Source organism: Corvus moneduloides, chromosome Z (genome assembly GCF_009650955.1).
Source record: "Corvus moneduloides isolate bCorMon1 chromosome Z, bCorMon1.pri, whole genome shotgun sequence".
In the NCBI taxonomy this organism is placed as follows: domain Eukaryota; kingdom Metazoa; phylum Chordata; class Aves; order Passeriformes; family Corvidae; genus Corvus; species Corvus moneduloides.
Genome location: NC_045511.1, coordinates 74299860 through 74327605, shown reverse-complemented (window position 1 = coordinate 74327605; position 27746 = coordinate 74299860). Strand labels below are relative to the sequence as shown.

Here is a 27746-nt window from a genome sequence, read left to right as displayed (position 1 = left end):
AAACAAACTCCCAGCACTTAATGGAGACGTGGATGGAGGAGCAGAAAGGATTGTATCGGTCCCAAAGGATCTGTATTAAACCTAAGCTGGTCCGTGCCTGGGGCGATTTTGCGACTATTTTCATAGAAACGAAGACTGATTTGGGTTGGAAGAGACATTTAAAGGCCACCTTGTCCAACCTCCCTGCATTGAGCAGGGACATCTTTAATCCTACCAGGTTGCTCAGTGCCCCATCCAAAGTGACCGTGAGTGTTTCCAGGGGTGGGGCATCTACCACATCTCTGGGCAGCCTGTGCCAGTGTTTGACCGATGAATACATTGTTACCCAGGGCAAGGCCGAGGCTGGATGGACCGGTCTCTGTCATGGACACAGACACATGATGGGAATGGGGTTATTCTGCAGGTTTTGGGTTTTGCACTCAGATGTCACCTTGCTTGCCTGTTGTCCTTTAGCAGAGAAGAAGCTTTGGGGACACCCCAGCAGTAGAGGAAGAAGCCTGTGTTTCGCTGACCTTACCTTAGCCATGGGGGTGTGGAGCTGACTCACCTTTGCTGTAAAAGCATGAGTTAAACCTTCAGTGCACTGTGCCCTGAAGTGAAGGGCAGGCTGGAAGAGGTGTGAATTCACACCTGTGGCCTCCTGCTGACATAGAGTGAGGCAGAGGGGCAGCCAGGGCTTGGGGCAGCACCGGGACAGCAGCAGCTGTTGCTGTCCTCTGGCTGCAGAAGGTGCCAGCAGTGACTCCAAGTGAGAGGGAGATTCCACCAAAGCAGGGAGTGCAGGATCCACTTGTCTGCACATGGTCACCCCCCCAAATGCACCTCACATCCTGTCAGAGCAGAGCAGGAGCCTCCTCCTGGTTGGGAGTGCAATAAATACTCCAGCCTGTTCCTCAGTTCTGAGTCATGCTAGAGAGGGCTTTTGAAAGAGCCAGCTCTGTCTCTGGAAACACTGACAAGCTCAGATTTGGATAAATAAGTAAAATTAAAAAAAAAAAAATCTCCTCAAACAGAAGAGGAAACAGAGAGGAAAATTACATTATTGCTAATGCTGGTTTCATCCTTTCCCGCCAAAGTTCACCTGACTTAAGCCATAGTCACTTAGCTAAGTGACTAAAGCTGGTAAGGATGGTTCTAGCTACCACCCCATACCAGCTCCAGAAAAGGGCAGGGGGCATGTGGTGAGCGGAGAAAAGGCAAGACAGAGAGAGAATCTCCTGGGAGATGCAAAACGAGCTCCCTGGATTGCCAGGACTAGTGGTGACACGCGCCAGACAAAGGACCTGCTACTCTATAAATGAGGCAGCCGGGACCGGCGCTAAGCTGACTCCAGCAAGAGCAAGCTCTGTGGCCAGGCACTGGAAAAGCAGTCGGGAAAGAAACATAGGAAGCATCTGATCTTGCTGCCTGTTCACCAGGTTTCCAGAGGCACAAGTACCAGAAAAGTAAGTGACAACGGCCTCTTCTCTTTACAGCTATCCTCCCCTCTTTCGTGCTGATCTTGCAACTTTCTTAGGAATGCCAAAGTTTCCCCTCAGAGCAGGGAATATCCTTAAAAGAAGGGATTTCTGCAGTAGCCTTTTACCAGTTTGCTGGATTTTCATTTCTTATTGTGGCACCTCTGGCTCTTGTCATCAAAAATTTAAGAGTAAGGCACCTCATCTGACAAACAGCCACTTACAGCTGGCTGCACTTCGTCAAGTGAAGACACAGTTTGTACCTGAACTTTCCAAATTCCTAGCATCTGCAGAGATTCAGTGAGTTGGACCTTACCAGAAGAAAATATTGATTTGTTTTAGTGCTTTTGAGAGAAATGTTGGTGGTGACATGTGGAGGAAACTAAAGTGATTTTAATTACGGTTCTTAACTATTCCTACTATTCCTATTTTATTACATCATAGCTGCATAATTAAACACTAGGCAAACTCATTTATAGCACTGCAAAGTGCTGTAAATCAGAGCTATTGCACTGGTGCAAAAGGATTAGACAGAGCATCATAGACTCCCTGAGTTAAGGACTAAAACTTAACTGAATTCTCCAATGCTGTTTGTTATTTAAAACAAATTCCTTGCAAAAGTACAAATAATCATGTACTAATTAGTCTTATGCTGTATGCTTATTCACTAGACTGTGTGAAAATTCACTGACAGTGTCAACAGGTAAAGGTGTAAGGAATCAGTTTTAAATTCCAATCCCCACATATTTAAAAGTATCTCCATACTTTATAGGTCAGCTGTGCTACAGCTGATGCATATGTAAAATACATAAGAATTTGAATTTTCCTCAGTTCAACAGTGCACTTAGGAGGAAAAGCTTAGCAACTGTTTTTTAATTTCACTTCTACTGTTAAATATTAGTAACTCTCAGATTTGTGACAAAGCTTTTGAAACTGACAATCTAAAACCCGTTTCTATTTCCAGCCTTCTGCATAAAACTATTGCCAGAGAAAGTGAATAAACAGCAAAACACGCATGTTTCCTGAAGTAGTTGTCTCTATCCTTCCTGATTTCCTTGTAACTTTACAGGACAATATTTCATTTTCAGAATCTTTTTCCATCATGCATTTCTATATTATTTTACACAGACACAAAAAAACCCCCAAACCAACCAAAACCAAAAACAAAAAACCAACTAAACGAACAAACAACCACAAAGATAACCAACCAGATTAAAAAACCTAAAATAAATGCAGCTTGTTTTTGCTGTCTGTTTACATAAATCTTTATGGTAGTTGTGATATGAGTAGATGAAAATGAAGTGCTCAGTATACCAGGCAGGAAACTTGTGGACTAAACACAGGTGGCTGAGGCAGGGATGAGTTTTGTGCTGCTGTTTCTCTCAGGAGCAGCCCCACAGAGATCGGTGGCAAGACATTCAGGGAAAAACAGGGTTGTGCTCCTTGTCTTGCAGTTTGCATCCCACTTTTGGAAGCTATGTTTTGCCGTGGTGGCCACGTTTCTCTGCTCATGGTGACCTCTGGTCTTAGGCACAGCAGGCACTGGTGTGACCCAAGGTGGTCAGCAGCCTGGTTTGAGGTCTGGCAGGAAGACAGGCTCTGCACCGGATGCTCTCAGACCTTCAGTCTTGCTTTGCCTGCAGTCACAGATTTGCTACCAGCCTCAGAGCAGACCTGGACAGAAAGCAAAAGCAAATATTGTTTGGGGGCCACATCCAAGCATAACGAATAATCTACCTTTCCCCTGATGCAAATGTCCTTTGCAGACCTGGATTTTCTCCTCTCTGTTCCCAACTTCTCTAACAGTGTGAGCTGCTGCAGACTGCTCTCTGCTGAGCTGTAAGACATGCAGCACTTGGTCCCACTCCTCGCTTACATTCTCCTTCCAGGAAGGAGGACGTGGACATAGGCAGGGCAAATGGTTTCTGCCATTCACAGCTGCCCTCCTGCCTCGTTGTGGCAGAGAGAGGGAGGCAGGAATGAGTGATGCAATGAGGTGGGAGAAATATCAGTGTGGAACAGGGGGGAACAAAAAAAAGAGACCTGAAGAACTCCTGGAACAGAACCAAATTGTTTTTCTTCTCTGTGTTTACCTTAAAACATGGGGAGAGTGTCTGTATGTAGTACTTGGGCTGTTAATTTGCAGAGACTCTTGTTAAAGGAAACCCACAGGAACTGCCATTCAGGCCAGAGAAGCAGTTTTCCAAGAGAGACTCTGAGATTCTCTGGAACAGAAAATAACACAAATGCAACTTTAGCAAATAAAGGCTAAACCTCCTGGCAAAGTGCTCCTTTCTCAGCTTAGCAAGCTGTCATGCCCCTGCTAATGCACTGGAACTCCATTTAGCAAAAGCTGTTGCAGCCCATGAGTGGGTTCTTTATTTTTTTGGTGTAGAGATTTTTTTGGTATAGTTCATCTTTCTGCAAAGCACCATAAAACATACTGAGCAGAAGGGAGCCACATGAAAAAATCAACAACAACAGGAAACCCCCAAATCCAAAAAAAGTCCACTCCCATGCACAGAGTAAACCTTTTCTTGAGCTACGTCTTTAAGGCTATTGTCAAGTTCTCGGCCACATACTTTGTGCTCTCCCAAATCCCATCTGGGTGGCAGCCCATTGCTTTGCAGATCTTCCTTTCCCAAGGCAGGCCTAGAGGCCATGATGCCACAGTGTGCAGAGTCTGCAGACAAGGCTGATTTCTCACAAAGCAGAGAGCTGTTCTCTGCCAAAGACCTGCACCCTCCAGGAGGGCAACTGGATTACAAAGCTCAGAAGCCCAGGGGCAGTTCTGGGTCAGGTGAAAGACCTTTCTCTTGAAACTGGGATCGCATGCAGTATAGTAACCCCAAACATGAAAGCTGACTGAATCCTGAGACCTTCACACAGCTGTTTTTGAAGACTCCAGTGATTTCCTTTTCCTAAAGGTTCAGTGAGAGCACAAGTGTGGCTGTGAGAGTTTCTGTAAATGCTGCCCTTAGACAGGAGGGCTCCCAGAAGCAGAGATTCTACTATGTGCATTTTGTCCTAGATTTACAGGCTCTAAAAAAGGTAAATCACCGTGTCAGCGTGGGCTGGTTTTTATAGTGCTTTTGCTGCTCTGCTGTACTGCGTACCGCAATATGATTGTCGGATAACACTCCCAACAGAGGCATGAGGCAGAGATAGGAGCCCTTGTTTACTCCTGAAGTAGTTCCTCTTCCCACACCTTGTTTGAAATAAAATGAAGTTCATGGATAGTGCTAGGAATCACACTGGGAACGCAGGGAGAGGCTCTTCTCATTCATTACACCAGCACTGAAAGACTGGGCCATCCTGTGTTCGTGTCTGCTCTAACACACAAATGCTCACACACACATTCAGTAATTTTTTCCACGAACTTTGCAGCGGTTTAAAAGCAGGAGGGAAAAGAAGGTGCAGGGGGAAAAAAAAAAAAAAGAAGGAATTTGCCTGATGCATGGCAGGGAAACATGGACAGAAGCTCAACTCCCTGGTTGCCAGCCCAGCATCCACTCTCAGATTCAGAGATCTCTCTGTGTCCTTGTCCAGCAATGCACCTGTGGGATTTCAGGTGGGAGGCACTTTGGAAAAGGTACTGAGATACAGGGAGGCAGCAATGGGGAGAGTGAGCTGAGGAAAGCTGGGACGGGAGAGCCTGTACCTAGAGGTGAGCTGCTCCTCTTGCAATCCATCAAGCTGGGGTGAACTGTCCCCTCTGTCCTTTCTTCCCCTCCCAACCCAAAGAAAGACCCTGAAATCCAAGCAGCCATACAGCAAACAGTGCATGGCTAAGCTGCAAGGAGTGAGTTTGTTCCCCCTAGGGAATGGGGAAAAAAAAATAGTCACATGTTAGCCATAGGTAGTGCTTTGTCTTGTGACAGCAATGCTCAGTCTTGCCCTCTGCATGAAGCTGAGTGCCACGCTCTGAGGCTTGTGTGAAAATGTAGAGGGAAACTGTGAGTTTCCCCTTTCTCCTCTTGCCCAGATCACAGGGATGCAAAGCGAACAAAGCACAGCAGAAAGAGTGATAGCTGGGGAACCTTTGCTCCCCACGGCAGATCGTGCTCACAAGCACCTGCCTGGTAGAGGAAACAGGCACCATCTGCTCTTCTGTTGCCATTTACTTAAGGGCTGGGGGGACTTTACAAAATGTGTTAAATAACCAATTTTAGCAGGCACTGGGTTTCCCCTGTGGAGTGATGGTGCAGCACCACAGGTTTACTAGAAGCACTCCAATTCTAGGTGGCAGCAGGCATCTGCTGTCTGATTAAGATTTGCAGGAGTAGGTCTCCAGTGGCCAGTTTCAACATGGATTTAACTTCATCGAGGTCAGAGGTATAACTTGAGGGAGGAACTTCCTTGTCCAAGATCTTTAGTTAATAGCATCCTGCTAATTATGACTGAGTGCCGGGCTCCTGGCGAGTCCCCTGCCAACCCTCAGACATTAACCGCTGGCTCGGGGGCCATTTGCTGGGGAATGTCTGGCAGAGATGAGCTTTGTGCCTAAGCTGCTCTGCTGCTGCCGCTGCTGCCGCTGCCTGAATTGCCTGAAAGGCTTTTGCATGGAGAGGCTGTGAGAACTGCTGCTAGGTAGAGATCCTCATCTCTTCTGCGGTTCAGTCTTTTGTCTGGCGACATTCGTGGCTGCACTAAAAATAGCCAGTATTCCGCCCACCACACATTTTTATATTTTTCAAGTGGGTAGGCAGGGGGTGGAAGGACCTTCAGTTGTCTGTTTGGTGGGCGGTGGTGGCTTGTTTTTCCTTTGTTTTTTTCTCTTTCTGGTTGTTGGAGCAGATTCACTGGGGTTGTTTCTTTGCACAATTCTCTTCACATGTTGCAGCTGTGCACCTTAGCTCATGAAACTGCATTTAGCTCCTACTTCTGGACATGCCTCCTTGAGCTGAGTTAAATCCTTTCCTCAGTGCAAAATTTTGTCCTTAAAAGTAATTCCTCCAGTGAAAATGGTGTAAACTTCCAGATTTACATTGCTGAGAGCAGAATTAATCCTCTTGAATCTAAGATGCTATCTTCCTGGGTTTTTAATCGTCATCTAAATGTGGGGTTGTTAATACGTGGTTAGGGAAGGTGAGCAGAAAGTACAGAGTCCAAACCTGCAGGTTAGTGCAATAAATCTGTAGATTATATGTACAATCAGGTGACTTCTGCACAGACTTAAAACAGACCAGTGGGATACAAACTGCACACAACTACTAGATGACATGTATTTTATACAGTGCATCAGAGAAAGCTTAAAAATACATTGCTCAGATGTGCAAAATTAGCAAAGACCTGAAGTTGCAAATAACATGTTGAAAGACAAGTTTGGTGAGAAAGGTTGGAGAGAAGGAAGGAAAAGAAGGAAGGGAACGAGACAGAAGAAATGGAAATCAGATCCCTTGCCAGCAAACTGGCTGCATTTTAACTAGAAGGTGCTGTGGTTGCAGAGAACTCGAGGGATGTGTAGGTGACTAGAGGAAAAAAGCTAAGGTGAAAAATTACAGTTACTGCAGGATTGGACCAGGATAACTTTTTTTCTATGTTTCTAACTGAAACTCCAAGCACAACAACAGGAAACCCACACCAGTAAAGACAAAAAGGAGAGAAATTTAAGGTGGAGAGATGTATGGAGGTGTCTTACAAAGCTCCCCATAGAGCTATCACTGCAAGAGGAGGCACTGGGAAAGGAAAGGAGCTGCTGTTTGCAGATCTCGAATAAATGTCAGAAATACAAACACACGTTTTTGAAGTGTAAAGCAGGAGCTGTTCTCACAAAGGCATCTGTTTGCTGACAAGGCTTATGACCACAAACGTAGCATTGTCCTTTCCAGAGGCATGAGTAGAGAGACAAAGAAAGCACGGCCTGAAGGAGTAGGCTGGGTTTATTTTTCCACCAATAACACCACTAACAGGACAAGAGGGCATGTTCACAGCACCAGGGCTGGGTGTTAACCTGCTTTCCTGGAGTATTGTGCTGGGGACTGTCTGCAGCAGGAGGATGACAAGAAACAGACTCTCTCTTGGTATTTGTAGCTGAGATGTAAACAGGTATCCAGCAAACATTGACCCACATGGCAGAATTACAGCACAGAGCTCCGAAGACCTGGCAAAATACAGTCCAGTCAACCAATTAGAAGAAAAAAGGAAGCCCAAATAACTTTCCCTATGTTACAAAAAATAAATATCTTTGTACACAGATAAGTATGTCTTCAGAAGAAAAAAAAAAAGAAAAAAATCAAACAACATAAACACCAAAACAGAAGACAGAAAGAAGCAGGTGGCATTGTGAATTTCACACGGATCTGAGCAGCTGCTTGGAAGAATAAATCTGTAAAGGCAAAAGTTTTGCCTTGGGCACTGAACACACTGCAGTACAGAGGAGCACTGGAAGGCTGTGTTTAAAATCTGTACCACTGACGTGGCAGTGTTCTTGCCAAAAAGGTACATGCAACGTGCTTGAGGTAGGTGCAAAGTACTAAGCAGATTTGTTCCCACAGCACGAACCAAAAATGATACACAGAGTAGGAGAACAATTTTTTAAAAAAAGAATAAAAAGAGAGATACAATCCCCATTTGAATCAAGCAATGAGTCTTAATGTAAGTCTATAAAAGACACGAAAAACTTTCAGCAACCTGAAATACGAGGGTTTGTTTTTTAAAAGAGCCTTTCATGAAGCAAGGCCATTTTGATGAGACAATTTTCTCATCCCCTAAAGGTATGACAGTAATTTCAGTATTCCACCAAAATAGAAATATGTTAGCAGTGTAAAGGCCAGGGCCAAGAGGAGCCTGTGAGGTATTGCCAGCGTGAGGAGCCATTTACAGTGTACAGGGGTGTGCCTGTACCAGCTGCATCCCTGACCAGAGGTCTCTGAACACAGCTGTGACAGGATTTATAGTGCTGCAGCTGTGTTCCCCTGGCAGCTGGTAATCCATGCTGGACTAGAACTTGAAGGAGCTGGGCAGAAACTTCCCTGCCTTGGCTCCCTGACAGGACATCCCAATTAAACTGTGAGTCACATTTGTGTTTCTTTATTCCCATGGACTTTTACCGTGTATTTTGGTGAACCCCGGATGTCTTGCATGGTGTGAGGCTGCTTCAGATGGAAGCAGGATCACAGCTGGGCTGTCATCCCAAAGTTTCCTCTTCCTGTGGATGAAGGATGCTGTTCCCTCTGCTCCCCACTCCCCTTTACAGGACTACTGTAAAGAAGGGTTTGCCAATGAGTATAAAAAGCTGAGCTTTTCACATGCATTAGAGGGTAAGTGGAAACATTTGTCCTTTAGTCTCTTGGCTGTGGATAGCTGTTTCCTGCTCCAGCTGTCTGTGTGCCATTGGCATAGAGAGCTGCTTCAGAAATGGAGCAATCAGTGTCTCCTCCAGGGCTATGGGAGAGAAGGGAAGACACTTTCCCATGGTGGTGGGAGAGGGGCTGGGGCAACACAAAGAACTTTTGGCAGTCTTTCTGGTAAATGGCATTTAAAATCACTGTGCACCCCTTGCCTCAGTACTGTTCTTTGCCAGGTCTGCTCTGGGCACAGGGCTCCCTTTGCTTGGCTCTGTGAAGGTAGACAGGGAACAACTGGGGAGAGGTTTTGTCTGGAATGCCAGCATGTTTTGTAGGAATCACACTTTCCCTCATGCACTTATGACATTTGTGGCTTAGGCTTGGCATTTCTCAGAGGCTAAAGCAGAAGCCAGACTGAAAAGTCTCTGACACCAGCAGTGAGCAGCCAGTGTGGGCTGGGCACAGAACCAGACTGGTGCTTCCTTGGAGAAGGGAAATAACCTCCTGAAATAACCACAGCCACACATGTCTATGGTGTTACCTGGCTGCTCATTGAAGGCCCATGGTGAAGGTCCACTTGGCTTCGTTTCAGCCAGGAATCACCAAGCTAGGGCCAGCTAGGAGCAGATTCCAGGAAGGTGTGAAATGAGGTGTGGATATGTTCTGCACTGGCTCTGCCTGCCTTCCCCCATAAAAAGTGCCTGTGTGGCTCTCACACAGCCTGGTGGGATGACAAATGCATTGTCTGTTGGGAATTCTGTTGCAGGGGAACTCTGAGGAACCTGGAGAAGCTGGGCTTGTAGCAGCACCAAATGCTTGTATATGGAAATTAAACTCCTTTATTTCCTTTGTGAAGTTCTTACTGAACTCTGGCATCAGGTTGCCTCTCCAATACTTATGATGACTTTAGAGTGACTCTGTGAAGGACATGCAGGACAAGAGTGCCAGCCACAAAGAGCAAAAATTAGAAGCCTAACACCACCACTCTGTGCTTACCACTTTCCTGGAGGGTACAGTGCCCCTAAAAAAAGCAGCCTGTGTGAAAGCCAGGGGTATCCAGCATTCACTCACCATCTCCTTTGCTTTGCAGCACCTTAAGAATGACAAGAAAGATCTTCACCAACACCAGGGAGAGGTGGAGGCAGCAAAATGTCAACAGCGCCTTTGCCAAGCTGAGGAAACTCATTCCCACTCACCCACCAGACAAAAAACTGAGCAAGAACGAGACACTCCGGTTGGCCATGAGATACATCAACTTCCTTGTCAAGGTCCTGGGAGAGCCAGGCCTCCAGCAGACAGCAGTGGCACCTCGGGGCAGCATCCTGGGGTTCTTCCAGCAAGCCCCACACTTGCAGAGCATGGAAGAGCTGACACTGATTGAAAACTGTGGTGTCTCCTGTCCCAGCATGAGCAGCAATATAGCAGAGTGTTGGTCAGAGTCATCATCCCCTAGCAGACAGTGAGATGTGCAGTCTTGGTGTTAGTGTGATAGTCCCTCTCTCCTGGCAGAATCTGTGGGTTGCTCCTCTGTGTATTGTGATTATTTATTTATATTTATCGCTATTTTATTTGCATTTTTATTTAATAGGATAGGAAGTCCTTGGTCGTGCAAAAAACCTGGAAGTCCAGACGGAGAACTTGTGGTCTCTGGGAGCTTGGAAGGACATACTGCTGTCATGGCAGAGTCCAAGCCAAAAGAGTCTTCTGCCTGGATCTCCTCCATAAATCAGGGCATAGAAATTCATTCAGTGTTTCTGACAGGGAAAGAGATTATTCTCCCATGCTATTTCAAGGAAACATTATTGAGATGAAGAATTATGACAGCACCACAAAATTTGTCCACAACAGACATCTGGCCTCAGAAGTAAAAGATTTTGAGAGATGTGATATTTGACAGAGTCCTCTACCAGTTGTTCTACGGGCTAATTGCACTCACTCTTGAACTTGTGAATCTTATTTCTAGCTTGAGTCTTTTGTTTAAAAAGTCCTAGCCCTTGAACCTGGCTGCATCTTTCTTCATCAGACTGGACAGATCCCTTGTGTCAGAGGAAAGCACATTAAATAAAATTAAATGTTAGGTTAAAGCAAAAAGTGCCAATTTAAAGTGACAAAATACATTGTCATAGATGAGTTTCAGTGGGTTCAATAGGCAAAGTAAATCTCCTCCATAGCAGTGACAGTGTGAATGCGAAGGAAGATGGTCAGCTATGCCCCAGCTACCTTAAAAGCCCATCAAAGAGGTTGGTGGCTCAATGCCTTTGTTCTTCTGTAGGAGCTGTAGCAATGCTTTGGGAGGGAGGTGCTGCTTTGGGAGGGAGGTCCTAGGACAAAGGCCTCAGTGATACGCTGTGAAAACCTTTGTGGACAAGCCTATGTCCATGGTTATGCCTGCCATACCTTGCTGACTGCCCTTAAACTCCCTGATTTCACCTGCTCTAGCTGAGGCTCTCCCACCTGGATACTATTCCCAAATGGCCCAACAGAGCAACCACAAAGAAACTGGTGTAAATATCTTCCATTTGTGAGTTATTTCCCTGTAGGAAAAACACCAACCACCATGCTGTAGGTGTTTAGCTGACAAGCGGGATGAAAAGAGGCTTCATGAAAGTGGCCACTGTGGGTTATTGTTGCCCACAAAGAAATCAATTTTAATTTCCTGCCTGAGTTACAACCTGTGCCTGCCAAGGCCTGGTCTGCTCCTGTGAGTTACGAGCAGCCTAGAGGAGCAGAGAAAATGTCACCAGCTTTAAGTAGAATGGCTTTCTGGTGAGATCCTGCTCCCACTGACACAAGTCCCTCTTGATTTCCATGTGGACCAAGGTACATGTCAAGGCTTAGAAAAGACAGTTGTTTACAACTGGTGAAGAAATGTAGCTCCCTTAGGGCAAGGCATGTCCCTGGGCTGTTTCTGTTTGTTCATGAGACAAAGAGGTGCTTTCAGAAAGCAGAACTAGGGTTTGTGCATGCAACATGTACAGTCCTTCTGCATGAGGGGATTTGGCACCTGAAGCTGAGCTGCACCAAAGAAGCCAGGGCTGTCTCCTGCTATGGGAATGTCAAGCTGTCCTCAGCACTGACAAAAGCTAAGGTCTGACAAGAACACAGCTCACCCCATCCAGCACTGGTGCTGTAAGGTACAAGCATGCCAGTGGATAGATTCTGGCCAAAAGAAGGAAAGAAAAGAAGCGGAAAGGGTTCATGTTGATTTGATTTAGTTTCTCAACACTGCTAATAGTCAGTTTGCTAATCCTTGGGTTTGTCAGCTGTCAGGACTGCCCGGGGGAGCAGCTGCGTGGAAAGCACTGAGAGCCCTTCCCATGGTTCGCTTCTCCCGACCTCGGCCCACCTTAATGTGACTAAATGGAGCCACAGCCTCTTCTGCACAGCACCTCAAATGTAATGAGCCACGTCCTCCTCCCAGCTTTCCGCTGGCTTGCTGGAGTTGCAGCAGGACAGATTAGCCTAAGTAAATCAGAGCACTTACTGCTGAGGCGTGGTGGTGCTATTGGGTCTATCAGTCCTTGCTATCCTAGGAAACACACATCACCAAGGCAAGGAAAAACATCTTGTGAGCAGCTGTCACACTGGGAAGGGGAAAGAAAACCTGGCAATTTTGTAACATAACATGCTTGTTGTATTTTCTATGCTAAAAAACTTCCCTTCTTGTTACTGCTTTGGTTCATATCACCGCTTTCTTTGATCTCCTTTCAGTACAGGGGCTCCCTACTGTCACATTCAACAAGTATTTCACTAGATCTCTCTACCAAAGATTTCTTTTTTTTGGTCAAGTTTCTTCTTTGTGTTTTGGGGATTTCTTATCTGTGTGATCATGAACAAATACGGTGCAACTGATAACACTGTGCTATATGATGTTATTTAACACCTAATATATTCCAAATAAATTATTTAAGAAACTAATCTTTGTCTTTCTAAACTTCTCTAAAATTGCATTTTACATTTGCATACCACTTGGTAGAGAATCCCAAAAACATTGGGATGTAATTTCCAGCAGAGGATTCTTCTACTATCTCTTATGCAAGACTCTTGATGGTAGAAACAACATTATCAAATGATGAAAAATGACAGCAGATCTTTGTTTATTACAATTTCTTGCAATTTTGGGTCGTATATCTATTTGCATCTACATGCTAGGAAGATTTTGACCAGCCCTTGAAAAAGATAGAGAACTAAAATTTCATTGTGCAACATTATTATTTATCTCTTCCAAACATTCGCAATTCAAAAGATTTTAATCAACCTCATTTTAAAAAGCATAAGACACTCTAAAGAATTAATTCAGAGTCCATTGTTATCTGGAGGTGTTCAGATAGGCACAGCATAAAGATTCAAACAGGAGTCCAGGTTCAGATATAAAAATTAATTCAAAGTTGAGGGGAGCTTAGGATGTAAAGATGTTTTCTGGCAAACATCTGATGAGAACACCTAATCCCCAACTGAATCTGAGGCTGGGAAAGGGAGAGGGAGCAATAGGATGACAGATGCAGAAGTCGTGAGGAAGAGATGGCAAATCACTGGGACACAGGGCCAGTTCCAGTTTCATGCTTGGCTGGATGTCTCACGTCCCTGACAGTGCTCTATGATACACCAAGAGAGGAATTTCTGCACAAAATGTGTGTCAGAAAAGCATCATCTCAGGGAATCATATATAAAAGTCATGAAATCAACAAATGTGAGGTTCAAAATGTATTTATATGTGATGTCCAGTATGTATTTACACTAAGCAAGGCAATGTCACCTTAGAGAGAGCCCTCTGCTTACAGCAGGTGATGCCAAATTAGTTTGTGTGCTGAGGATCATGTGGCAATCCCTCCTCTGGAAGTGGGCACGGTACAGCTATGTCAACATAGTCCTGTGAGATAACGGGACCTGTGCCATGGAGACGGACCAAGTTAATTGGAGTTGGCTGAAAATGTCTCAGATATGTTGCTGCAGTGGGAAAACCTTAGTATAAGTGACAAGAATATCCCTAGTCCTAAGGATCCTATTGTCCCCTAGATATAACTAGCAGTGTTGAACAGAGTTGTGTGAATAGCATTTTTTTTCACTTTTGTAATTTTATTTTTTTTTCTGTGAAGCTATGGCTGTCAATATTGCAAGGAACACCAGGTAAGGTGGCATTTTCTAGGAGCATTTTTAGTATCTCCTGGTACAAAAGGGAGTGCTGGAAAGTTAAAAGAGTCATGGCTTGCTCCAACCTGCACGGTACTCCTAACCTGCACAGAGGGTGTGAGGCGTACTCCTGTGAAATTGTGATGCAGGAATCTCAGTGAGACACTCCTTTACTTGGAATTTCTAAAAGGATCAGTGGAAGAATACAGGTCCACATTTCAGATCAAATGAGGATTACTTTCTCCAGAGGCAGGAAATATGTTCTGCCACTGTTCAGCTGTTACAGACCCTACGGGAACTGATGCCAGGAGAGGTGCAGTGTCACTGTACACTGTTCCTAATAACCAGGAACAAGCGTGCAGGCTGCTGTCAGTCATGTCCACTTTCTCAATATCCCCTTGTGGCTATGGAATGTAATTGAAGTTGGATATTTGGGCTGGGTAAGGAAAGGAGTAAGTTGCAAATGTATCTTGCAAGGATGCTGTAGTCTTGTGCACGAATCCCAGTGATGGCCAGCCTGTGGTTAGAGGAAGGGCAGGTCTGCAGTCTGGGTTTTGGTTTGAGATTCTGTGGATTCAAATCCTGGTGGATGTCAGCACACTGTGCCTGGCACTGGACAGTGCACAGTGAGCTCCCACATCTGTGTGGTGCCTCGTGGTTTCTGGAGTATTGCCCACGCTGAGGAAGACTTTGTGGTGAGGCTTTTACTCAGTAGCCTTGTTTGCTGTACCTTGTCTAAATCAGTGGGGAGGAGAGTACAGTGAGCATCACACAGGGAGACTCACAGGATTCCTGGGACAGCCACATTAAATGGCAAAGCAGAGTTGTTTTAGGATGCTAAGATCCATCCCAGCATCTTTCTCTGAACAAGAAGTAAAGGTGCAGCACCAATGTGCTTCACAGGCGTTATGATTCATGAACCATTTAGCAACTCATCTTCCAGTATCTAACCAGTTCCCACAAATTTCTTTGCTGCTAGGGAATGATATGCAGTGACCACGGCTAAAGTAGTGTGAGCAAGGCAGATCTGACTTTTGTTCTTTGAAGGCTGAGTGATGAAAGGGGGTGGAGAGAATGGGTGACTTAACTACTGACCTGTGGGGCAGGGGTCACTTGGGAGCCAGTCTTAAATCTAAAGGTCATCAACACAGTGACAGTCTAAATCCGTCACTTTTCAAGGGTGTAATTGTATTTTTAATACAGCAGGTGCTGAGAGAATCAGAAGGGAGAAGGTGGGTGGAAGAAGCAGCTCAAAAAATGACTTGGGTTACAGAAGGTAGAGATTGCCCTGTGCTCAATCGATACCTATATTTGGTTGAATTTAGTCACTTTTGTTCTCTCTGTAAGCCAAGGGCAGGATTTTCTTTGCACTCTGAGTTGGTCCAACTCTTCTCTGTAAAGAATAGAGCCTCATCCCATTGTATTCTCACTCCACTCCCTTTCCATATGTGAGCACAAATGCACATCCCATCCCTCTACAGTTTGTTTCACTGCCTTGGATTGCAAACCCAGCAGAGCACAAAAGAGGACCCCGTGATAAACTTCCTTCGGAGAAGAGACCCCTCAGCACTGAGAGCCAGAAAGAGAGGCAAGGAGCAGCCAACCTTTCCCAGGTACATCTGTCCTGCTGAGTGTCAATGTCACAAAACAGCACAGAAGAGCTTAAGGATGAAGGACAGGAAGAAGTCAGTGAGGGTCCTGTGGATCTCAGCATGGACTGCATTGGGATTCAGATGAAGTCTCCGACTTTCATGCTGGCAAGTAATGCAGAGAGGTATTCACAAGCACAGGGCAGCAGAGGTTTCCCATGCATCCACCTTTCTGCAGACGCCTTGGGGCACAGTATCTCAGAGCTGAGGAAGGTCCCTCACTTCCTCTGAAATTCCCCTCTCTACACGTTGAAAGACAGACTCTTGGGTAGCCTAAAACCTTAATGAAAAGCTAAAGGATGACAGCCTGCAGTCAGCAAGTCTCCAGGGAGGCATTCTGCTTCCAACCCTGTCTGTAGACATTGATTAGCATTATTTTCTCTTGGTGACTGTATTTGGCAAACCCTGGCAGACAGCAGTGCTCAGTTCTGGGGGCGAGAAAGGCCAAGAGCAGACAATATTAACTCTCTCTTCAGACCACCAGCAGAATTGCCGTGCTCTGATACATTGATATACAACCAACCAGAACGCAACCTATGGATTCCCTCAGCTCAAGACCTCATGCCACTAAATTCCAGCTTTAAAAAGCTTTACACTTATGGGAAAGACCCGAACTCTCAGGTGCAATGCCTAAAAGCACCTTGAGTGGAGGCTATCAGACCTAGTTAACCACAGGATCTCAGACCAGCTGACTGTGACCTGAAATGTTTTACTGCCTATAGGTTAACAGGTATTTCAGAAGGAAGAATCTGGTCCGGCTGAGAGGCTTTGCAGTGATCTCTGTGGGACTGAATGGCAAAAAGTCAGCTGCCAGTTGAGAGTTCCCTACAGAGAGAGTGAGCTTGGCAGATTGGACTTGCCAAGAGCACTTGGTGCTGGCACAGCCTGCTTGGGTGGGAAACATTCCCACCACTCGAAAAGGAACTGAAATAACTCAATACTGAAGGGAGCTGCCTGCTCTGGCTCTTCCTTCTGAGCTATGCTGCAAACATTTTTCCCAAATTTTCCAGCACAGAAGAGCAGCCAGCTGCTGTCTGGAGAACATGCCCAGCCACCGTGCTTGGCACAGGACAGCCCAATCTCAAAGGCCACTTTTCTGCACAGACATGTGGAATGCAAACAGGTGCTCCCCAGCTCTCAGGTTTAGAAGTGAGGGGAGAAAGTCATGGCAGGTAACTTCAGCAGCATAATTCTACCTGACAATTTTGAACGGAATAGCTGAGCAGGTACAGCAAACACAAAGAAAGCAGACATATCTGTTTTTCTATCTTTCTGTCTATCTATTATCCATTGATCTGTGTTACCCTTATCATCTCCTTGAAATCCATCTTGAAGTTCATTTAAGGTCACATACAAAAAAACCCCACAAATTTTGCCTTTATAATCAAAATGATTCTTCTTTCAGACTAAAGAATAATATAAGTGAGAAAAGTGAAACAAGACAGATTGCCAGAGAAAGCATGGAGGATGAATTAACCATGCCAGACATAAACTGGATGGACACTACACTTGTTGTAGGGGCACAGATTTCCTCTCTATGACTCCTCTATATGTCAGCTGCAGAAAACAGAGTAACATCACCTTGTTTCTCTTACATCTAACAAGTAAGTCAAGTGGCCAGTTAGGTAATTCTGAAATAGCGGCTCCTATTAATTTCAAATATTTCCCAAAAGTACAGGCTCCTGAACCAACACAGACATATATTATGTTTCTGATTATCAAATATGTTTTCTATTTCCCTCAACAGTAGAGCTGTAAGTTGCTAAAGTCAAATTTTTAAATTCAAGTAAGTGAAAATACTCCTAAAATAATAGTAAAAAGAAAAAATTTTCTCTGCTATTTATCACAACTTCATCAGTTAAATATTTCCAGCAGCCCTCTGTGTGGTGCTGTTAAGATAAATCAAACCAAAGACAATACTTCCTCTTGAAAACTGCAGGTTCAAGTTAGGCAGGAGTTTGTCATAAATACTTCCTCAAAGCTTGACTTACCCTGACATTTATGTTTCCTTTTATCCTGACTCTCTGAAGTACTGAAAAAGTCTAGTGCTGGGGCTGTCAGTAAGACTCTTGATCTTGAGGGCTCAACTTAAAACATTTTAGGGTTGCCATGACTGCTTTTTGGGGTGTTTTTCTTGTAATCTCTGCCCATGCATGCTTTTAAGATACGTCAGAAAGACGAGGGTGACTGGTCAGACAAGTCAGCTGGAAGAGCTGGCAGTGTAGAAGCAGCTCAAAGATATTTTTAAAAACAGGCACCTTCAAGTCATTTAATCTCATGTTCCTGAATACACAAGCATGTAGAGCCCCTAGCTGCTTTTAAAACCTGTGGCTACAGATTTGAGTCTTGAGTCCTCTGGGAGCGTTCATCTCCCAGCATGGGCAGAAAGAAGAGAATTAGGGCAGGCACTAAGGCAATCAAGCAGATCGTTTACTACTCTTAGCAAGGCAAGACCACCACAGAAAATGCCCAGGAAAACCAGCCCCCCCACCCTACCGCAGAAACATACCCTGCCCCTAGACAACTGGCGCTTTTTTTCCTACCACGTTTCTTATCAGTCTCCTGCAGAGACTCTAAAAGTCTTATCTTGATAGCCCAGATTACCAAGATGATCTCTTCTCCATGACGAATAGAGATGGACATTCCCAGTCCAGATAGTTACATTAATAGAACTCCTTTCCTTTCCTTTCCTTTCTCCTTTCCTTTCCTTTCTCCTTTCCTTTCCTTTCTCCTTTCCTTTCCTTTCTCCTTTCCTTTCCTTTCTCCTTTCCTTTCCTTTCTCCTTTCCTTTCCTTTCTCCTTTCCTTTCCTTTCTCCTTTCCTTTCCTTTCTCCTTTCCTTTCCTTTCTCCTTTCCTTTCCTTTCTCCTTTCCTTTCCTTTCTCCTTTCCTTTCCTTTCTCCTTTCCTTTCCTTTCTCCTTTCCTTTCCTTTCCTTCTCCTTTCCTTTCTCCTTTCCTTTCCTTTCTCCTTTCCTTTCCTTTCTCCTTTCCTTTCTCCTTTCCTTTCCTTTCTCCTTTCCTTTCCTTTCCTTTCCTTTCCTTTCTCCTTTCCTTTCTCCTTTCCTTTCCTTTCCTTTCCTTTCCTTTCCTTTCCTTTCCTTTCCTTTCCTTTCCTTTCCTTTCCTTTCCTTTCCTTTCCTTTCCTTTCCTTTCCTTTCCTTTCCTTTCCTTTCCTTTCCTTTCCTTTCCTTTCCTTTCCTTTCCTTTCCTTTCCTTTCCTTTCCTTTCCTTTCCTTTCCTTTCCTTTCCTTTCCTTTCCTTTCCTTTCCTTTCCTTTCCTTTCCTTTCCTTTCCTTTCCTTTCCTTTCCTTTCCTTTCCTTTCCTTTCCTTTCCTTTCCTTTCCTTTCCTTTCCTTTCCTTTCCTTTCCTTTCCTTTCCTTTCCTTTCCTTTCCTTTCCTTTCCTTTCCTTTCCTTTCCTTTCCTTTCCTTTCCTTTCCTTTCCTTTCCTTTCCTTTCCTTTCCTTTCCTTTCCTCTCCTCTCCTCTCCTCTCCTCTCCTCTCCTTTCCTCTCCTCTCCTCTCCTCTCCTCTCCTCTCCTCTCCTCTCCTCTCCTCTCCTCTCCTCTCCTCTCCTCTCCTCTCCTCTCCTCTCCTCTCCTCTCCTCTCCTCTCCTCTCCTCTCCTCTCCTCTCCTCTCCTCTCCTCTCCTCTCCTCTCCTCTCCTCTCCTCTCCTCTCCTCTCCTCTCCTCTCCTCTCCTCTCCTCTCCTCTCCTCTCCTCTCCTCTCCTCTCCTCTCCTCTCCTCTCCTCTCCTCTCCTCTCCTCTCCTCTCCTCTCCTCTCCTCTCCTCTCCTCTCCTCTCCTCTCCTCTCCTCTCCTCTCCTCTCCTCTCCTCTCCTCTCCTCTCCTCTCCTCTCCTCTCCTCTCCTCTCCTCTCCTCTCCTCTCCTCTCCTCTCCTCTCCTCTCCTCTCCTCTCCTCTCCTCTCCTCTCCTCTCCTCTCCTCTCCTCTCCTCTCCTCTCCTCTCCTCTCCTCTCCTCTCCTCTCCTCTCCTCTCCTCTCCTCTCCTCTCCTCTCCTCTCCTCTCCTCTCCTCTCCTCTCCTCTCCTCTCCTCTCCTCTCCTCTCCTCTCCTCTCCTCTCCTCTCCTCTCCTCTCCTCTCCTCTCCTCTCCTCTCCTCTCCTCTCCTCTCCTCTCCTCTCCTCTCCTCTCCTCTCCTCTCCTCTCCTCTCCTCTCCTCTCCTCTCCTCTCCTCTCCTCTCCTCTCCTCTCCTCTCCTCTCCTCTCCTCTCCTCTCCTCTCCTCTCCTCTCCTCTCCTCTCCTCTCCTCTCCTCTCCTCTCCTCTCCTCTCCTCTCCTCTCCTCTCCTCTCCTCTCCTCTCCTCTCCTCTCCTCTCCTTTCCTCTCCTCTCCTTTCCTCTCCTCTCCTCTCCTCTCCTTTCCTTTCCTCTCCTCTCCTTTCCTCTCCTCTCCTTTCCTCTCCTCTCCTTTCCTTTCCCCTTCCCCTTCCCCTTCCCCTTCCCCTTCCCCTTCTTCCCCTTCCCCTTCTTCCCCTTCCCCTTCCCCTTCTTCCCCTTCCCCTTCCCCTTCTTCCCCTTCCCTTTCCCTTTCTTCCCCTTCCCCTTCCCCTTCTTCCCCTTCCCCTTCCCCTTCCCCTTCCTCTCCCGTCCATCCCAGCTCCCTTGCCATCCTTTCAGTCTCCTTACCCTCCCCCCAATTAATTCCTATGCTTTAATACCATCTAAGAGTCCTTAGTGAGAAGAGGATCTGCTTGCTATGCAGGTGCAAGTTTTCAGCACCACAGCACAACAGCAATGCCACCCGCTCTGCCCTCCTCAGGGCTTCTCTTTGTCAGCCACTTTTTCTTTTCTTCCTTTTCAGCTCCGTGCTGAACAACCCCATGCAGATAATCTGATTATGCTAATTTGTACTTCATGAACCCAGAGTAAGGGGATCTGTGGGGGTGAACTGGGCTGGGGATAAGGGTGGTGAGGGCAGGAGAGAGGTTTGGGAGGGGGATGCACAGACAATGGGTTCAAGTCAGTTAACAAAAAAAGCTGTCTGTATTGCCAAACAAAGCACTCTCCGGGTAACCCCTTGCTGCTCTTGACAATTTAGAGTGTCCCAAACTGGCCTGCGCCACTGAGCAGAAAAGGGAACACGGAGAATATACAATGAAGGGGCACAATGAGAAGTCTGTTTCCTGTTGAATGTTGCTTTTTTTTTTTTTCTCCTTAACTAATCCTTCCCAGAATCTAGTAGTTGAAGTATGGTCCACAAATTGTTTGTCAGATGGTAGCTATGGCACTAGACAGCTTCTGAGCACACACACCCTCATCTGTCCAATTAGATTGACGATGTCCTCGAAATTTATTGAATAATGGGCATTGACTTTGCAGACACAAGCTCACAACTCTCAGCTTGGACTCATCCCTCTGCGGGAGCTGACAGAGTCCCAGCTTGGTTTTCCATTCTCTTTGCTGTAGGCAGAATTGATCAGGAAACAACTGTGAGAAAAAACATATAAAGGGTATGGAAAAAAATATTTTCAAGATTAAAGCAATCCCAAAACTGTTTCCATTTGTAGGGACCTCCTGAGATAATCTGGTCTAAGCCTCCTGTTCAAGCCATCTCACCTAGAGTTGTTTGTCCAGGACTGTGTCCAGTCAAGTATCTCCACAGATCCTTTGCTGTTGCAAGGGAAAACGGGAGACGGAAAGAAGACAGTTGCTCTGCACTCTACCCTAAATAGGACAGCTTCTCTTGTTCTCATGCAGAACAGACTATTTGTTTAGTCCTGCAGCCCAAAGCAGAATACCTGTGGACACCATTTAATGAAAGCAAATGGAGGTGGAAAAATGACTGTCCTGAAGCTGTCATCTCAGGTCCAGTCCTGGGTTCAGCTGCACTTGCATTAGGCTAATACATGAAGTTTACCTGATAGGGTAGAAAATATGCGCTATCTTGCCAGCATTGCGCTTCTTTATTTGAGATCTCATTTGCTGAATGTGTAGTGCATCACAAGGCATATATCAGTATTTAACAAAATTAGCTCTAAATAACACTGCGAATGGAGCAACTAAGCAAAGGAGCAGAAAAAAAAGTATCAGAAATGTAAGATTACCAGGTTAAATTCAAATATAAAGAGTATTTTGAAATTGTCATATGTTGATGGAAGCATCTGTGTTCACAGTATGAATAGAAATGTCCCTTGCTTTTCTTCCTTTCCCTGGGAAGCAGAGAAGCTTATCCAATGTGATCCAAACTACACAGTATTTTTATGAACTGTGTAATATTTCATATAAATTGATCTGATTAAATAGATAATTTTAAATCTGAGACAATCAGTAATCCCAGATCCCATGCTCCCTGAATACTAGATGCCTGGAGCTCTTGGAACACCTAAAATCCACGGACATCTAATGAACTTTAAAGACCTCGGCTTTTGCCCTACTGATGTGTGCAACAGAGAAAAGCCAGTGAATGCACGGGACTTACTCCATGGGAGTAGTATCAAGACTGGTCATTTGTCCTGTTTGAGGTCTTCCTGTATCCTTTTCTTCCCTTCTACAGCAGCTCTTGGTTGAGATCAGACTGGCAAGGGTTTGGCAAAGGAGATAAACAGAGTAAGTAGCATAATCTTGAGGAGAAGGTCTTGCTCTGTCCCCTTGTGTTTCTCCTGACCTCAGGGATGACCTGCTCCAGACCCCCTTTTTTTGTTTATAGAGATAGTGAGTCACTGTAGGCAAGGATGTTTATTTTGCTGTATATATACAGGGAGTTTAATGCAATTCATTTGAAACCCTTAAGTAATATTGTGACATACAAAGCTAATACATAACAAGAATATGTAAAGAATGTATTGCCAGCCTTGATTGACTACAACCTTGAAACTACTCAGCAGTGATTATCACTGACATGTGCTTTTCCAGAAAAAGAAAACCCTGAGCAGTTGGACGAAGCAGGCCCACAACTTTCAGACCCAGAAGAGATGCTCATGTGGGTAGAGCAGGACTGGTGAATTACCTACACTGATGAAAGGCACAGTAGGTGTATTGAGCACCCAGTCCTGAGAATCATGTACCGGCTGAGAGGACAGGGAGGCTGCTCTGTGTTTGCTGGAGCTGAACCACAAGTCAACACAACGGATAAAAGCTCACCCAGGGAACATTACAGGACAGTGACAGTACAGCACTCCTGCATGCCATTGCTGAGGCAAAGTCACTACTTTGGGGAAAAGCATCCTTTAAATCTTGGTCGGATCAACAGGGGGCTGGAGCTTGTCTGAGTCCTATCAACTAATCAGCAAGTGATATATCTAATGATGCAGTAGAGAGATAAACAAGGTAATAACAGTTAAAGTCCACTCTATAAATCAGCTCCTTTCAAAAAGAATACTGTTAAGGAATAAGATGTGCTAAGGAGAGGCTTAGCAGCCAAGATCCTAACTTTTGTTAACATGAATTCAGCTCTAAGTGAAGTCATGACTGAGTTTACTATTGCAATAAAGATACAAAATACTCCAGTATTTATTTTTCAGACACACAAACTCTTTTTGTATACATCTACAGCCTGAAGTACACACTTTTGCCTACTTGTGTGTCCATGACCTAAGATTAGACCCCAGGGAGCTCCTGGATAGAGCCAGCAGCATTGGCTACAGCTGCTACAGTCCCAGGCTTCAGCTAGGAATGAACACAGTGCTGCTGCTTCAAAGGCTGTAGAGAAGAGAAATTTTAAATGGATCCTTAAATATTTGTGAGAATCTAATCTGGAATGAAGGAGGAGGGATCTGAGGTGGATGTAAGTCAAATAACACGACTGCTTAGTTTAAAAAAAACCCATAATTTCTCCTCTTTGCAATTTAGATTGGCACTAACCAGCGCACAAAATAAACCAGAGTAAAGTTGTGTTAGGAGAAAATTGGCCATCTGAACTTCCTGTGATTTGTTTTCTCAATTCTTTTCAGAAAATCTGAAAGGAGACAGAACCTGACTTTCTGGAGAAAACTGTGAAAAAGAAGGAGGGTAACAGGAGTGAAACACGAAGATGGAAGTTACACAAATGTAAAGGTGGGGCCTGAGTATATGAGTATTGATTGAAGGCATACACAAGTAAGGTGACAAGAGTGGGATGAATAGCCAGATTCTCAGAGACAGACGGGAGACTGAGAGGTGCACTAAGCCACGAGTAAATGCTGATGACGGCATGGAGAAACCAAGAAAACCAGGTAAGCCGTGGGGGAATGATACTGAAAGAAATATGCAGGGTTGATGAATATATGGTGCTGGCAAGAGAGGAAACAGGGGAAAATGTACTAGAAGATCAAAGTAAGGAGCTTGATGGGGATAAAAGACTGTTGGAAAACAGGGAAACAAAGCAGAAAACTGTGGAGCAGAGCAAGAATTCGACTGGAAGGAGACAGACAGCAGTGTGGCAGATGGCTACAAATCACAAATGTGGCAGGATGAGAGCAGACAGTGGAAATGTCTATTTCCGTATGTGACAAAGATTACTATTTTCACCTGACTTGATTTTGACACACAGACTTGAGTTTGAGAGATCTTCTTCTTAAAAGATAAATAAATTTAATCTAATAATTAATAAAAAAAGAATGTTTCTAATTTCCTGATTTTGAGAGAGAAGAGCAAGAGTTTTGAGACATACTGGTGAAATATACTAAAGAAGTTCTCATCCTTTGTTTCCTTAAGGCACCATTTTTGAATTCCAGGCCACTGTCTGTAGGATCCCAACAATCATTACGAAATAAAAGACTAAATAAACATATCCCACATTAAGCAGCAATTTCACCAGCTATACTTCCATGCTAAGTACACAGATCCTTTTTTTCGAGTACAAAATTAGCATAATCCTGCTGAAAAGTACTCTGGAGAATGTGCAAGTTGGGTAACTATTCAGCAGGTGTTTACAGTGAGGTTTTTTAAGGTCAGGATAACATTCCTTGGGCAAGAGAGTCAGTTTGGGCTTGTGCTTTGATTTCATACACTCATATAACACAGCAGTATACTAACCAGTCCATCTTTAAATTTCTTATGGGTATACTGTGCTACTCAGATCTTATTGTTAGCTTGCTCCCAAGAAATGGAAAAAGGGGCATCTGTTCTTCCAGTTTAAAATCAGCAAAACACAAAAATTGTGTCACTCACACACACAGAGACAAGTGTACCTAGCTTACACACTAATAGCATCAGCTCACACTGCCACATTCTCTCAGCATCTGTATAGTTGGCTCAAGGATGAACAGGATTATTTAAGAGGTTTTATCCCCTGCTATCTTTAAATTATTGCTGAAATATCCAGGACAGCTGGGAAAATTGATCAAATCTTAAGTTTTCTTGTTTGTTACTCTACTTTTGTTACAGACTGTGTTCTGTGATCTGATTTCTCTCTGGTGGCTTCCTCTGCTCTTCCTCTACTCTGCTAAGATGCCACCCTGAACACAGAGGAATCTCTCCCTGGTTACTAGCAGTCTTAGAGAAACTGCTGCTCTTATTGCCTGCTGGAGCTGGAGGCAGAAAACTCACCAAAACTTCTTTCTTGTTTAACTGTGTCGGTTAACACACTTTCTCACCTCACTGCTGTGAGATCCACCTCCACACCAGCTACCTCTGTGTTGTCTAACCCCAACCACCAGCCCAGCCCCGAGCAGCCACTCTCTCTCCCACCAGTGGGACTGGGGAGAGAACTGGAAGGGTAAAAGTTCACAGGTTGGGATAAGGCCAGTTTAATAAGGGAAGCAAAAGCTGGTCACACAAGCGAAGCAAAACAAGGAATGAATTCCCTGCTTCCCATGCCTGGGCAGGTGTTCAGCCATTCCCAGCAGAGCAGGGTCCCACCACACATCATGGTGACTTGGGAGGACAAATACCATCTCTCTAAGTGTCCCCTTCCTTCCTTCTTCCCCCCACTTTATACACTGAGCATGATGTCCCATGGTCTGGAATGTCCCTTGGGTCAGTTGGGGTCTCCTGTCCTGGCTGGGTCTCCTCAGCACGAGGAGCAGAAATGGCCTTGGCTCTGTGCAAGCCCTGCTCAGAAATAACAAAAACATCTCTGTATCATCAGCCCTGAGTTCAGCACAAATCCAAAACACAGCCCCACACCAGCCCCTGGGAAGGAAATTATCCCAGCCAAAAGCAGCACAACTCTGCTTTGGAGAGCAACTTGGGGTGCAGTGACAAGGCAGGGTTATGTATTTGGGGACCTGACTAAAAATTGAAAGTTCAGGTAAGTATTGCTGATCTGCTGCAAAATAGCACCAGTAGAAGTATCACTGCTGGCACGTTGAAGAATTTGAGTATACCTACACAAGTTGCAGGCACAGTGGTGGCTGCAGTGCAGATGTTGCTGGCCCAAATGGCGACTTCTTTTTGTGCCACTATAGATTCTTTGTGGTCACTGACATTTTTCTTTCTCTCCCTCTCCTTCTATGAACACATACGAGACAGCCTGAGTAGTTTTCACTGCCTAGGAATGAAACGGATGCCACTCGGTGGGGATAAACCAGTACTGCAAGGAATGAAAACGCCTACATCGTTTTAAATCCCATCACGAGCTCCGCGCCTGCAGCTGCACGGACACAGAGCCCTGCTCAGGGGGAAACAATACGACGCTGAACCGATTTCTGCCACAGAATGCAGCTCACTAATGTATTATGTCTTATTATGTATCAGCTGGGGCAAGTCGATATTCTGCTCTAGAAAGCAAACTCCGGTTTCTGTGTCTGCACACAAGCACGACAGAAAATAAGAACTAGATTTGTTAATGACAAGTAAGAGATCATTTTGACTAAGTTATGATCTCTTCATGTAGATGAAATGAAGATGGCAACAGCCAGGAAATAGAAATGAGCTGCATGCACATGGGTCAATTGTCATGGAGCAAATGAGTCACTGGATGCACACAAAGGAAGAGACATTGAGAATAGGAACTTATTCTGTGAATATTGTACTGATAAAAGGCCAATCAATGAAAATAATAGCTTGCTATTCATAGCAAGCTGAAATTATTCTGGGAAAAGTTCAAGTGTTTGCTATGTTAACTGGCATAAATATTTTCCCCAGAACAATTCTACAATTCCAGTCATTTCCTGAAATTAGTTCTTGGTAGGCAAAGAACAAGGTTAAGAGCACCTGTGAAAGTTGCACATTTTCAGATTGCTTTGCTCAACTACACCATACAGTGTGGAAAACTCAGAGCCTTCAAGAGTTCTTTTCACCAGCCTGTGGAAGTGAATGGAAAAGACAAAAACAGTGTAGAGGAAATTTAGTAGGGAAAATCAGCCAAAAACTCACAAACACATAAATTTAACTTCCATGTCCAGAGGGGAAAAAAAGAAAAAGGTTAATATGCAGAAAAGATGAAAACAACAAACTTAACAGTGTTCCATCAAGAACAGTGTCAAGTTAGTGTACTTTGGCTTTGGGGTGACAAAATTGTAGCTTTCCAATGCTTGAAGAGAGCCTGTCAGAAAGATGGAGATATGTTTACAAGGGCATGCAGTGAGAGGACAAGGGGGGAATGGCTTCATAGTGAAAGAGAATAGATTCAGATTAGATATGAGGAACAAATTCTTCCCTGTGAGAGTGGTGAGGCCCTGGCACAGGGTGCCCAGAGAAGCTGTGGCTGTCCCTGGATCTCTGCAAGTGTCCAAGGCCAGGCTGGCAGAGCTGGTAGAAACCTGGGATAGTGGAAGGTGTCCCTGCCCATGAATGAGCGTTACGGTCCCCTGCAACTCAAACCATCCTCAGTACACAAATATCCTTCAGCTCATTAAAGTTAGCTAGTCTGGTGAACAAAGAAAAAGCAAATGTCATTATCTTGGAGCTAGCAGATCTTTGAAAACGTTTCACTTGGGAAGCTCAGGAGCAAACTAGTTTTGCTGAAAATACTGTGGGATTGGTGCAATGCTCGAAACAAATCTTTCAGGAGGCAAAGTTAACAATGGCCTTCACTACCAAAATGGATGTAAAGATGCATTAAAGTGTTTCTGCTGAGCTCTGACCAGGACCTGGTGTACATCAACACCCTCAGTAACTGATGAATAGATGGCATCAGATTGGGAAAGGCCACAGATGGAACGACAATACACGTTGGTAATGCTAAATATCCTTGATGAGCTTCAGAAATTCTCGATAGGGAAAAAAAAAAGAAAAATGTACCAGGGTAAGTGCCCTGTGCACGAGGTGCGCACAGAAGCTGCACAAACGCAGGAAGGGCTCCAGAGGAGGCCACAACCGATCTCAAACTGCGCATGGAG

The 27746-nt window shown here is 44.9% G+C and overlaps 1 protein-coding gene across 1 annotated transcript; it reads left to right on the top strand.

Moving 5' to 3' along the window:
- The first annotated feature begins 1133 nt into the window (after positions 1–1133).
- On the top strand, positions 1134–12664 carry TAL2 (TAL bHLH transcription factor 2). The gene is made up of 2 exons (XM_032097422.1): positions 1134–1445; positions 9837–12664. The coding sequence occupies exon 2, from the start codon at positions 9847–9849 to the stop codon at positions 10207–10209; it is 363 nt and encodes a 120-aa protein (XP_031953313.1). The 5' UTR covers positions 1134–1445; positions 9837–9846; the 3' UTR covers positions 10210–12664.
- Positions 12665–27746: the final 15082 nt, after the last annotated feature.